The sequence below is a fragment of the Radiomyces spectabilis genome, assembly GCF_025331425.1.
Source record: "Radiomyces spectabilis strain NRRL 2753 chromosome Unknown BYT42scaffold_10, whole genome shotgun sequence".
In the NCBI taxonomy this organism is placed as follows: domain Eukaryota; kingdom Fungi; phylum Mucoromycota; class Mucoromycetes; order Mucorales; family Radiomycetaceae; genus Radiomyces; species Radiomyces spectabilis.
In genome coordinates, this window is record NW_026251935.1 from 1,540,436 (window position 1) to 1,553,753 (window position 13,318).

The 13,318-nt window shown below is 44.4% G+C and overlaps 3 protein-coding genes across 3 annotated transcripts; 1 reads left to right on the top strand and 2 right to left on the bottom strand.

Annotated features, from left to right (window-relative positions):
• Window positions 1–424: 424 nt before the first annotated feature.
• Window positions 425–1,896, bottom strand: BYT42DRAFT_63165 (uncharacterized protein). Its single transcript, XM_051572457.1, has 5 exons — window positions 1,148–1,896; window positions 948–1,091; window positions 811–884; window positions 664–752; window positions 425–533 (listed from the first exon to the last, which is right to left on the bottom strand). Exons 1-5 carry the CDS (start codon window positions 1,444–1,446, stop codon window positions 528–530), a joined length of 612 nt encoding a protein of 203 aa, XP_051421365.1. The 5' UTR covers window positions 1,447–1,896; the 3' UTR covers window positions 425–527.
• Window positions 1,897–2,551: 655 nt separating this feature from the next.
• On the bottom strand, window positions 2,552–3,513 carry BYT42DRAFT_616404 (uncharacterized protein; the record flags this gene model as incomplete). The annotated part of the gene is made up of 5 exons (XM_051572061.1): window positions 2,552–2,731; window positions 2,888–3,087; window positions 3,160–3,230; window positions 3,292–3,377; window positions 3,451–3,513. 5 exons carry the CDS (start codon window positions 3,511–3,513, stop codon window positions 2,552–2,554), a joined length of 600 nt encoding a protein of 199 aa, XP_051421366.1.
• Window positions 3,514–4,610: 1,097 nt separating this feature from the next.
• On the top strand, window positions 4,611–7,056 carry BYT42DRAFT_616405 (uncharacterized protein; the record flags this gene model as incomplete). The annotated part of the gene is made up of 4 exons (XM_051572062.1): window positions 4,611–4,744; window positions 5,586–6,264; window positions 6,354–6,441; window positions 6,638–7,056. The coding sequence occupies 4 exons, from the start codon at window positions 4,611–4,613 to the stop codon at window positions 7,054–7,056; spliced, it is 1,320 nt and encodes a 439-aa protein (XP_051421367.1).
• Between the last annotated feature and the right edge of the window lie 6,262 nt (window positions 7,057–13,318).

Sequence of the window (13,318 nt, forward strand, 5' to 3'; positions counted from 1 at the left end):
ATGCCCAACGGATGCATCGCTCGCCCGGCTGAGACGGACATCAACCCATTGATGTCCATGCTCACAAGTGAGGTCTATTTCTTCGTCGGAGAATTCATCGTCATAATCGTCAGAAATCGTCCAAGAAGCCTGAGGATTCTACGAATGCCGTATATTGTTGCACCATTTCCTTCGTTCGCCACGATTCGTCTGGGTACGCTTGAGCGCTCGCCTCCACAGCACAGGCATCCTGTACGGAGAACAAAGGCACGACCTGGAAGCTATCCCAGGAAACTTTCAAGGACCTTTCCCATCCCAGCGAATGTCGACATGACAGTTTAAGCCCACCATATGAACGACCGGAACGTATACACGGGCGATTTCGATTTGCGATACCATGGGCGCATGAACAGGGAGCCTGCTCACATGGCATTTGGCCGCCAACGCAGCCCACGTAGTGGTACAACGTTTCGGTGACAGCCTTGCACCTCGCGAATTCGCCCTCGCCGATGTCAAAAGTTGGGAAGCCACCAATAATTAGCCGTAGATCAGGCCTGAAATCAAGTTTGCGAGCTAAAATAGATAAAAGATTAGTAAACCTGTATCCAATAATGACGTTAATATCTTACCTTGATAAGTAGAATAAAACTGATAGTAGGAATTAGCAATTATGCTGAAACCTACTTTTTCCACCATGACCAACAAGCGATTTGCACCACAGAGTCTTCTAAGAAGGTGTTCTCTGGTCAGAGCAGCATCCAAGATTCCTACAGCTGATAAATAAAAATGATTTAGTGTATTTTAACAATAAGAACCCATAATTAAACTTACATTGCAAAGCTTGGATGGTATCCATTTTGCATTGGGTTTGATTGCTCTTGCAGCTTTCGGAAATAGGGTCACACCTATTCGAAGTCATAGTTTAGCCAATGCATATTACTGGACCATATTTGCATCCGTGTCTTTACCATTGCAGGAACCCATCGCCGTTTCTTGACATGAAGGCTTCAAAGAAGAGATATCCCCAGAACTTGACAATCAGGGACTGTTCGGAGCATAGGTTTAGATAGTCGCCCAATAACATCGACCCGTGAAAGGCATGTTGATTGATTCTAAAGAACAAAGTTTAGAAAAACGATTCATAAGGTATTATTTTGATTAGACCTACATATGACTATAGATTTTGACAGCCGTCTCCTCGGCGCCTGTTGTCTTGTAATCTTTGATGTTTTCGTTCACTTTTTTTGCGGAGGCTGTGTAGGGTGCCTTATCGGGTCGCCGGTCACTGAAAACCGGGTTGGTTCTACCTTTTTTGAACTGGTAGGCAGTTTGGGACAGCCCTTGAAGCGACGTCTGGTTGAGCATGAAATGTGCAAAATGAAATGTGTGATTCAGATAAGGAAAAAAAAAGGATGCGAAACTGAAAAGTGTATTGCGAAATGAAAATGAAAGCGGAAGAGATCGCATATAGCTGTTCAGTGGCAATCGTCATAAAAAGAAGAAGCAAGAAAGAATTGCTGAACAAAGAACACAAGAAAAACAAAAAACAAAAACAAAGAAATATCACATGATACAGTGCGTATGTGGTTCAAAAATATTGGAGAAAAAGGGGAAGAAAGAAGAGAACAATGAAAAAAAAAAAGCCAACTGTAACCACAAATCAAGGAGACCGCATTGTTTCAAGATTTCAGGCTGCATACAATTCTGGCCTTCGAAAACAGCCGCTTGCAAGATGTTGTAAGTGGCAGAGACACTGAGGTACTTGCGCGTCATCGTCGACAATTTCGGAGACCATATACTTGGCCAATGACGCGGGGATCATTGCATTTTTTCTTCGATTGGCTTGATTTTCTTTAGGGGCGAAGCCAGTCTTTTTGGACAAGGTGGCTCCAGATACCGCTGCACGCGATTCCTTTCTCGCGGAATATCCGTGAATCTTTCACGATGCCGTGATATTATCAACTATGGACAGAATAGACCGAAGAGCATCCCGGTGTCGCTTACGCGTAGATGACCCTTTCTTATAGTTTATTCGGTAATCTTCTTTCGAATAGGAACGGTAACCTTGTCAGTATTGGCCTTCGAGTGATCGTTGGTTGATATCACCATGAGTCGAATAATGTAGATGGTTTAATTGGTAACCACCATCTGTGGACAGTTCGGCCGAATTTTGCCGCGATGTCTGTTGAATTTGACTTGATAACGACGTCGGCACCAGATATCGGATCGCGACAGCAGATATGATGGAGGCCTTTCTGGTCGGCAGTTGGAGGACGCATGACAAAGGCAATGAATTTTTTGGTGTGCTGAAAGGGACCGCTTGACATACGCTGTGTAAATCGTCAGTATTCGCAATTGCCATCAGCCTCAGTGGCATGGTTCTTCCAGGGGTGGTGAAGTCCAGTGCGCCAGGATCGCATTCCAATGCGTTGGTGATGTTGGCGCTGCGGACGGATGAACCGAGTACTTCCAGAAAATGCCCGAGATGTGACGAGAAGGAGCTCGTTCAAGTGGCACTTTGCTGCCAACACAGTTGCTTCTGTCGTAATGGTATTTGCCTCTGTGGCGGTCTTCATCCTGGTGAATTCGCCACAACCGATTCAAAGTAATTGACCAGCAAGAAGCGAAGGAAATAGTTAGCGGGCGATGCAGCCGCACAGTTAGGCAAGTAGATCTTGGCATGCCAAACGGATGTATCGCTCGCCTGGCTGAGACGGACCAATGGGTTGATCTCCGTGCTCACCAGTGAGATCTATTCTTCATCGGAAGATTCATCGTCAGAATTCTCAGAAGAAGTGGAATTGCCTAAGAAGTCTGAGGGTTCTAGGGACACCGTATCTTGTCGCAGCTTTCACGTTTGCTCTGGGTGCGCTTGGATGCTCGCCTCCACAGCGCAGGCATCCTGTACGAAGGACAAAGGCACGACCTGGAAGCTTGCCCACGAAATCTTCACAGGATCTCTTCCATCCCACCGAGTGTAGACAATACAGTTCAGGCCCAATATCCGAACGACCGGACGTATAGACGAGCGATTTCGGTTTGCGACATCATGGGCCCATGAACAAGGAGCCCGTTCAGATGGCATTTTGCAGTCACCACTGCCTCCGACTGTCGTCATAGTAGTACTTTGATTCAGTGACAGCGAATTCGCCGTTGCCGATGTCAAAGGAGAAGTGTTACCAACGATAAGTCGGGGATCCAGCTCAAAATCGAGTTTGGCGGTTTTGCAGCTGTTGGAGATGGTATCGCCCCTATTTCGAAATCATATTTTAGTTCATAAATAATTATGAACCCATTCCTTCGAATTCTTACCACTGAATGAACACATCCCCCTTTCTTGGTAGTAACGTCTCAACATGCGTATTATATCTGACGAGATCATTTGATGACGACCAGTTCTAAATACAAATCTGAGTAAATGCATTATATCTCCTTCTTTTTATCCTTACCTAAATATTTCTCTTATATTACCCATAAGAGACGGCCTCTGACGAGATTTTCGCCTTTTCTTATACTTCCGCGGGCCCCAAGCATTGCCCTTGCTGACCCACGTTTCTCTTTGACGTGACGTGATCACGAGAGGCCCAAATCTCTGTTCTAAAAGAGCCTTTTGCTTCGCAGGATTCACAAACACTTGTTCATATATGTATGATCTGGGACCGGTTTGGGGAGTGACATGACTTCCTTGAGATACTCAACAGGCGTAAATATGCACGAAAAGGAGAAGGGAAACCCCAAGTTTACCTTTGTAATTTTGAATGAAGCCCGGGATTGCCTCAGCAGAACTTGAAGCGAAGGAAAAACCACCAGATGACGTTGACTGACTGGACACCGAACCATTGCGGTCTGTAGTCAGTGGCGCAGCGAAATTGAAGTTGTTTGTCTGATTGCGATGCAGTGTCTTGCTGCAGCGTTTCTTCGTTCGCCACGGTTGTTCTGGGTGCGCTTGGATGCTCGCCTCCAAAGCGCAAGCATCGTGCATGAAGAACAAAGGCACAACCTGGACTTGTCCAGGAAAATTTCATAGAGTATCTCCGTCCTAAACCAGGTGCGGAATCACAATGCCACGGTACACGGAGATCGACAAGGCCCGCTAGCGTTGTAGAAACCTCAGCGTTGCGAAAGTGAGGCGTAACAGAAACACGAATGTTTTCATTAAGGAAAGAGAGATTATGCGATACCGAAGAAGGAACTAAATTCCAAAAATCTCTTCAAGCTTCTACCTCTCAAGAAGCGTCATTTGTCGCGTACGTCATCATTTCCCGTGCGTCACATTTATTTTTCTCCTTCTTGCTGAATGGAACGGATTTGCTTGGCTGCGGAAATAAAAGGCTGTACGATCGGACGAAAGAAAAATGAAAAGAACAGGTTCAACGGATTTTTTCAGTGCGTGATATGATAAGGCTTCTTTATACGATAAACAACCTTTAAGAACAGGGCTGGACAACTGTAGGACCGGTGACTGTCAGCGAAAGAAGCTCTTTTTTCTTTTATTTGAGATTTTACTTGATCATAAAATTCATCGCGCTGATTCAAATGATTTTTCCTTCTTATTTTTTGTACTTATTTACACTTGTTATACGGTAGTGACAGTCAGTAAAGATGATGCATTGAAATATCTTAAGAATACCATGTCATTCAGCAAACCTGTCGCGGATCCAAATATCTATGAGCAAATGTTCGTCGGTGCTGTCGATCCAAAAAATATCCTTGAAAAGAGATTTTGGCAAATGCCGCAAGTCAGATACAATAGAAACTTGGGTCAGTAAGTGTAATCGAACAGTACCAGTCACCGCTCGATTTCGGAACATTCGATTTAAGAATCAATTTTTGGAATTTTCCAATAGTGTAATCTGTAAAATATTCCAAAATTCGATATTTGCATCATTTATCATCCTCGACCAAAAACACTCTTAAATCGGAAAAAGACTTAGCTACACTTTTATTATATTAAGGGAATAACATCAATAGGAGCTTGCTTCAATTCTCGCTACTCCTCATACATACTTGATATTGCCACATGTTTTGCTCATGTAACTTCATTGGCTGGAAGTTAGGCTCGTTCTCGATCTCATGAGAAACAAGAAATTGCGAGTTAATTTTCTCTGCTCTTATGATTGGCATAGGCTGTGATTTATCATCTCCATTGCTGATTCATTTAGCTGGTAGGCAATGGTGGCCAATGAAAAGCCGCTGGTAGTTGGCCCAAAAAAATCGCTAGCTGGCTGCCCTGCTTCTAATTCGATTGGTGGCCATACTTCTATTGGCCACGGGCTTTGTAGGTATTTCACTTTGCTGTAGGCCCCTTTTTTTCTTCACATTTTATCTTAATTTTTCAATCGGATTACTCTTTTTTTCATTATCTGACTGCAAATCTCCAATACTCTCACTGTATCTGAGCTTCCCAATAGGCAGCCAAAAGGCGGCTGACGTCGTCTCTTTGCGGTGCATACCTTACAAACGGAGCTTTGACAGCACGAATTCTCTTCATGCGCACCGTAGCAATGACCATGCAACCACGCTCATTCTAGAATTTGCTGGGAACGGTAATAAGAAACCTGGTTTGCATATATAAGATACTTGACTGGATGTTTTGTGATACATAGTCAGCCTATCTGTTATGAATTAGAAAAGTTTCGGTGCCCACTGGCAGACTGCCAAAAGGCTTATGCAAATCTGGAGACATTCCGTCAACATGCAGCTCGAATTCACCCCGGCTCCAATGGCACCGTTGCAGTTGATAAAGAAAAGGAACAGCCCAGCAAGCGGCAGAAAGCAAATCCTGTGGCTTTCCGTAAGATCGATGGCTGCCACGCAGCATTGAAACTTGGTTCATCCGTCCGCAACGCCAACATGGCCAACGCATTGGAATGCGATCCTGGCGCACTGGACTTAGCCTACCCTGGAAGAACCATGCCACTGAGGCTGATGGCACTTGCGAATATCGTTGACTTACACAGCGTATGCCAAGCGTTCCCTTTCAACACACCAACAAGTTCATTGCCTTTGCCATGCGCCCTCCAATTGCCGACCAGAAAGGCCTCCATCACATCTGCTGTCGCCGATCCGATATCTGGTACCGACGTCGTTATCAAGTCAAGTTCAGCTGACATCGCGCCGAAAATCAGCCGAACTGTCCGCAGATCGTGGCTACCAAACCTGTTAGCTAAGATGGGGCATTACGCGGAGGTCTACGCCCGAGCTTCTGGACGCATTGAATTACGATTTCCGACACCGGCCAGAACTGCTGCAGGCGGTGGCGTGCTTATCACTGGAGCCATTGTGGTGAACAAAGATGTCCATTTTATCATCGCTGGGGAGGCATACGGTCGGGCAAAAAGTCTAGACGTTCATTCTTCAAAACTCTGCCCCAGCTTATCCAATCTCCATACAATGCCTTGTTTGTCGCTGGTATCTTTGAAGAAGCCGATGATCATGGAATGGAAAATAAGCTCAAGTTTGGTACTTTAACGATGAATATCCTATGCATGATAAGAGCGTCATTGCACGAAGACAGGTCTTTGTTTATTGGGCCATCACCTAATTCATTAGCCACATCTCTTCGCCCTGAAAGCATAAGGATTGTTTATCCTCGGGCCAATATCGAGCATTTTCTAAATGTATTCAACAACATTTCATAACCGCCTCCCTTCCCCAGGACTTCACCATCTTCGCCAAGTAACGTCATCGTTTGAGGATGCCAGCACACTTGCGCCCTGGCGCGCCGTGGTCCCGCAGCTGGATACCGAATTCACCAGGCCGACGACGATATTCACACTTTGCGACACACCTCATAATCAAGGCTATGGTTCTTCCGCGCTGAGTGCCGAAAAGCTCGCGTCTCGTGTTCTGCAGCACTTGGCGCTTGATATATTGGACGACACCACACCTGATTTTTCCACATCCAGAGGGGCCGATTCAGCTGCAATAGAAGCTCGCCAAATTAAGGACGCCGATGTGATGACGGCACGAATAAAAGGGTGCCCAAGAGTTGAGAGACCGTTGTCGTCGTTTTTGGATTCTTTAAGTCCTCAGCAATATGATCTGTCACCTCTCCCTTGTTGCGATGCTGTATGATTTTGGAGGATTATTCAAATTGGCTTCAAGCAAGCTCTCCGACAGCAACCGGAAAGTGAAGGAAGACCTCATTACCATTCTTTTCGAATTATCTGGCATTTCTCCCCCCCCCCCTTTCTCAGAACATTCCTTTATTAGCTTCTGTGCTGTCCTCTATGTTATATATTTATGACGCTTTACTCATTCATGGATTACTTTGACATTAAGACCATAGATTTAATTCACTCTTTTCAAATAAATGTGGACCGATACCATTTCAATTTAGTGCAAAAAATTCACGTGTATCCGCCAGAAAGGGATCGCCCGCCACATGGCCCAAAAAGTATGGCTTCACCCTAAAGAAAACTGAGCCATCGAAGAAAAAAATGCAGATGACTTTCGCGTTATTGAAGCAAGACAACCATTGAGTATTGGCGTCATTGCCAAGTATATGGTTTTCCCGATTGTGGAGATGACGTGCAAGTGCCTAGATGTACCTGCCACTTACAATATTTTGCAAGCGGCTGTTTTCGAAGGTCGGACTTGCATGCAGCCTGAGACCTTGAAACAATGCGGTCTCCTCGATTTGTGGTTACAGTTGGCTTTTGTTTTCATTGTTCTTTTCTCTTTGTTCCCTTTTACTTAAGTCTCTCTGAGCCACATTTCGCACTGTATTATGTCATACTTCTTCGTTCTCTTTTTTTATAGTGTTCAACACTATTGTCTCTTGCTTCTTCTTTTTATGACGATTTGTCACTGAACATCTATATGCATCCTCTTTCGTTTTTATTTTCATTCCGCAATACACATTTTCAATTTCGCATCCTTTTTTTCTTATCTGCATATCACCTTGCACTTTGCACATTTCAAGCTCAATCAGACGTCGCGCCAGAGGCTGACCCGGACTGTTTACCAGTTCAAAAATGTAGACCCAACCCGGTTTTCAGTGACCGGCGCCCCGATAAGGCACCCTATGCAGCCTCCGCAAAAAAAGCTGTGTTAAAACATGAAAGAATACAAGGCAACAGGCGCCGATGAGAGGGCTGTCAAAAAAGTCTACAGCCATATGTATATATAATCAAATAATGGCTTAATGAAGCGTTTCCAAACTTTGTTCTTTAGAATAAATCAGCACACCTTTCACGGGTTGATGTTCTCTGACGACTATCTGAATCTCTGCTTCCAGCAATTCCTGATTTTCAAGCACTGGAGCTAACTCTTTGAAAAGCTTCATGACAAGGAACAGTGATGCATTTCTCCAATGGTGAAGACATGGATCCAAATAAGGTCCAGTAGTATGCAGTGGCGAAAACATTTCTTTAAATAGGGTTGACACTATTTCAGAAAGCTGCAAGAACAATCAAGCCCAGTGCAAAACAGATACCATCCAAGCTTTCCAGTGTAAGTTTAATTATGGGTTCTTCTTATTGAAATATACTAGATCATTTTATTTATCAGCTGTAGGGATTTTGGATGCTGCTTTGACCACGGAGCACCTTCTTAGTAGACTCATGGTGCAAATCGCTTGTTGGCCCTGGTGGAAAATGTAGGAAGCAGCATAATTTCTGGTTCCTACTATCAGTATATTCTGCTTAGCAAGGTAATATTATTTTTGTAGTTTTTAATACAGTATATTAATCCTCTATCTATTTTAGCTCGCCGAACTTGATCTCAGACCGGATCTACGCCTGATTGTTGGTAACATTTGGCATTGGCAAAGGCGAGTTTGCGATTTAATGCTGTCACGGAAACGAAGTACTACCACGACAAGTCGGAGGCTGTGCTGGCAGCCAAGTTGCCATCTCAATACTATACCTCTAGCCACACCAATGATGCCGGAGAAAGAATTCGACAGAATTCATATACCCATCCTTCAAATCATTGGGCTTATCGTGATATGATACCATTTATTAAAAAAGAAAAGTAAAGTAAAGCGTGCCTCTGAGAGCTTGTATCCTACTTCCCGTCTCCGTTTCGCCAGTTCAGTATTATATTAGGCACGAAGGATAATTTAGTTACCTTTTATTAATTTAAAAAAAGAAAGTGAAGCGTGCCTTTAGAAGAGAAACGAGGGATCTTTTTGTGCTTCGTCAACAATTTTCTTGTGTGCTTCAATATCAAATACATTCATAATCCCCTTCATTTGTATATTTGTATAATATAACAAGCCGTACACCCGCTGTGCAATGGGTGCCGCCTGCCACCGGAGGTCGCCCTCTTACATTGAACGACTTTTCGTCAGACAAAAAAGCCTAATGCATATACGGCATAACCTGGGCAAGAACTCTTGACGGACTTTGGTATATTAATGACAACCTTATGGCATACGTTGCAACGTGAGTTGTTTCTGAACACGCGCAGGGCAGCACTGGTTCCCCTCCCCCCCCCCCCTTCAGTTCCATCCCGCCCAGGCTATGATAGATTTAGAAAGATGTGTGGGAATGTTGGGTATTTAAAAAAATGAGTTAGTAAGCTCTTTGATTGATTCAAATTTTCGTCAAGATATTTTACCTTTGTTATTTGAGTTTGCAATAGCCATTGATCGCTTGACCTGACTTGGATTATATGACATTGAAAAAATTTTGAATTATATACGTTCATTACATCATAGCAAAGGAAAAGAAACTGGACTTGCCTTTGAACCAAATGGTGTCCCGGAAAAAAAAAGATGAATACGGACCACAGGTAAGCTTCTTCGATGCGGAAAATAAAATTGCTTCCAGGGACAGTTAAGCGATGAATCGGTGGTGTCAAGCTTGAGCAGTCAAGAAAATATTGACGTCGCCAGAAGTGACGGTAATTTCGAGCTGGATTCCAGATATCGAGAGTTTCCCGAATAAAAATAAAGGAAACGAAAAAAAGTACATGATGATAAAAAAAAAACAATGGTCCCGTCAGTAAAAACCTCCTAAAAAGCCCTATGGGGAAAAAGATGAAAAGACTGCGAAAAGAATATGTACATGAAATATAAAATACAATAATCGGGAAGACATCTCGAATACCATATCAAGAGAAGCAATCCAAAGGAGAGGAACATGAAGAGGACGACGCGTAAGCGTTTTCCGATGAAAAAGAGAATTACACCACCGACGCTGGCCTTTGACGTCATCCTGTTTCGCCAGATGGATTGATGGATGGCGAGTGAAAGTCAACTTGTAGTATCCAGAACTTGTCAGGCGAAAAGAAAACGGAGAACACCGAAAGCTAAAAGAAGGATGGAAAAAAAAAGCGAGGTAAGTCTATTTTGCCGGAGCAAAATCGATGGTGGACCACTCGACGCTTACCTTTTTGAGGATGGGAGTCGATTTAACCAAGTTAGATACACGGGATAAGAATGGTCTGGATGATGGATGCGGATGGGATCTTGGTACAATGATAGTGAGGGTTTATCAAGCAAACAGAAAGAGAGAGAGAGAAATCAAAGAAAAGATAAAACTGAAGACAAAAATATATGATTTCCCATGGATCAAACAATAGTCACCCTACTGATGCATGAATTCGTAGATCGAAGTACGTCTGGTTATGTATTATCCGATTCATTGAAAATTGAAAGAGAATGAAAGGTATAAATGACAGTATAACTGAAAGAAAATCCAAATTAAATGATGCCACAAAGACGCCAGTCGTATCATCAACCACCTTCCTTCAAAAAGAGCTCTACTCACATTGTTATTCGAAAGACGACGATGCTCTGTTTGACCACAACTGGCGCAAACGGCATCTTGCTGCTGATTATTTCGCCTATTACCGTGGAAGTGGGCAGCGAGGCATGGTTGAAAGATAAAAAAAAAAAGGTTTAACAGGTCCTGATAATTAGTGTAGATCATGTGATTTACAAATCGCTAATTTCCCAAAGATTTTTAAATTATGTAGATTGCGCAGGGACTTTCTGCATCAGCATGGCGCAAGACCTTGAGATGCGTGTATCAGCGGCATGCACAATTCTTAAGATGTGTATCAGCGGCATGCACGATTCCTTGAGATGTGTATCAGCCAGCATGCACATTTCCTTGAGATGTGTATCAGCCAGCATGCACATTTCCTTGAGATGTGTATCAGCCAGCATGCACATTCCCGAGATGTGTATCAGCCAGCATGCACAATTCCTTGAGATGTGTATCAGCCAGCATGCACAATTCCCGAGATGTGTATCAGCCAGCATGCACAATTCCCGAGATGTGTATCAGCCAGCATGCACAATTCCCGAGATGTGTATCAGCCGCATGCACAATTCTTGAGATGTGTATCAGCCAGCATGCACAATTCCCGAGATGTGTATCAGCCAGCATGCACAATTCCCGAGATTTGTATCAGCCAGCATGCACAATTCTTGAGATGTGTATCAGCGGCATGCACGATTCCTTGAGATGTGTATCAGCGGCATGCGCGATTCCTTGAGATGTGTATCAGCCAGCATGCACAATTCCTTGAGATGTGTATCAGCCAGCATGCACAATTCCCGAGATGTGTATCAGCCAGCATGCACAATTCTTGAGATGTGTATCAGCCAGCATGCACAATTCTTGAGATGTGTATCAGCGGCATGCGCGATTCCTTGAGATGTGTATCAGCCAGCATGCACAATTCCCGAGATGTGTATCAGCCAGCATGCACAATTCCCGAGATGTGTATCAGCCAGCATGCACAATTCTTGAGATGTGTATCAGCCAGCATGCACAATTCCCGAGATGTGTATCAGCCAGCATGCACAATTCCCGAGATGTGTATCAGCCAGCATGCACAATTCTTGAGATGTGTATCAGCGGCATGCACGATTCCTTGAGATGTGTATCAGCGGCATGCGCGATTCCTTGAGATGTGTATCAGCCAGCATGCGCGATTCCTTGAGATGTGTATCAGCCAGCATACACAATTCCCGAGATGTGTATCAGCCGCATGCACAATTCTTGAGATGTGTATCAGCGGCATGCGCGATTCCTTGAGATGTGTATCAGCCAGCATGCACAATTCCCGAGATGTGTATCAGCCGCATGCACAATTCTTGAGATGTGTATCAGCGGCATGCGCGATTCCTTGAGATGTGTATCAGCCAGCATGCACAATTCCTTGAGATGTGTATCAGCCAGCATGCACAATTCTTGAGATGTGTATCAGCGGCATGCACGATTCCTTGAGATGTGTATCAGCGGCATGCGCGATTCCTTGAGATGTGTATCAGCCAGCATGCACAATTCTTGAGATGTGTATCAGCCGCATGCGCGATTCCTTGAGATGTGTATCAGCCAGCATGCACAATTCCTTGAGATGTGTATCAGCCAGCATGCACAATTCCTTGAGATGTGTATCAGCCAGCATGCACAATTCCCGAGATGTGTATCAGCCAGCATGCACAATTCCCGAGATGTGTATCAGCCAGCATGCACAATTCCCGAGATGTGTATCAGCCAGCATGCACAATTCCCGAGATGTGTATCAGCCAGCATGCACAATTCCCGAGATGTGTATCAGCCAGCATGCACAATTCTTGAGATGTGTATCAGCCAGCATGCACAATTCTTGAGATGTGTATCAGCCAGCATGCACAATTCCCGAGATGTGTATCAGCCGCATGCACAATTCTTGAGATGTGTATCAGCCAGCATGCACAATTCTTGAGATGTGTATCAGCCAGCATGCACAATTCCTTGAGATGTGTATCAGCCAGCATGCACAATTCCCGAGATGTGTATCAGCCAGCATGCACAATTCCCGAGATGTGTATCAGCCGCATGCACAATTCTTGAGATGTGTATCAGCCGCATGCGCGATTCCTTGAGATGTGTATCAGCCAGCATGCACAATTCCCGAGATGTGTATCAGCCGCATGCACAATTCTTGAGATGTGTATCAGCCAGCATGCACAATTCTTGAGATGTGTATCAGCGGCATGCACAATTCTTGAGATGTGTATCAGCGGCATGCACAATTCCCGAGATGTGTATCAGCCAGCATGCACAATTCCCGAGATGTGTATCAGCCAGCATGCACAATTCCCGAGATGTGTATCAGCCGCATGCACAATTCCCGAGATGTGTATCAGCCGCATGCACAATTCTTGAGATGTGTATCAGCCGCATGCGCGATTCCTTGAGATGTGTATCAGCCAGCATGCACAATTCCCGAGATGTGTATCAGCCAGCATGCACAATTCCCGAGATGTGTATCAGCCGCATGCACAATTCTTGAGATGTGTATCAGCGGCATGCGCGATTCCTTGAGATGTGTATCAGCCAGCATGCACAATTCCCGAGATGTGTATCAGCCAGCATGCACAATTCTTGAG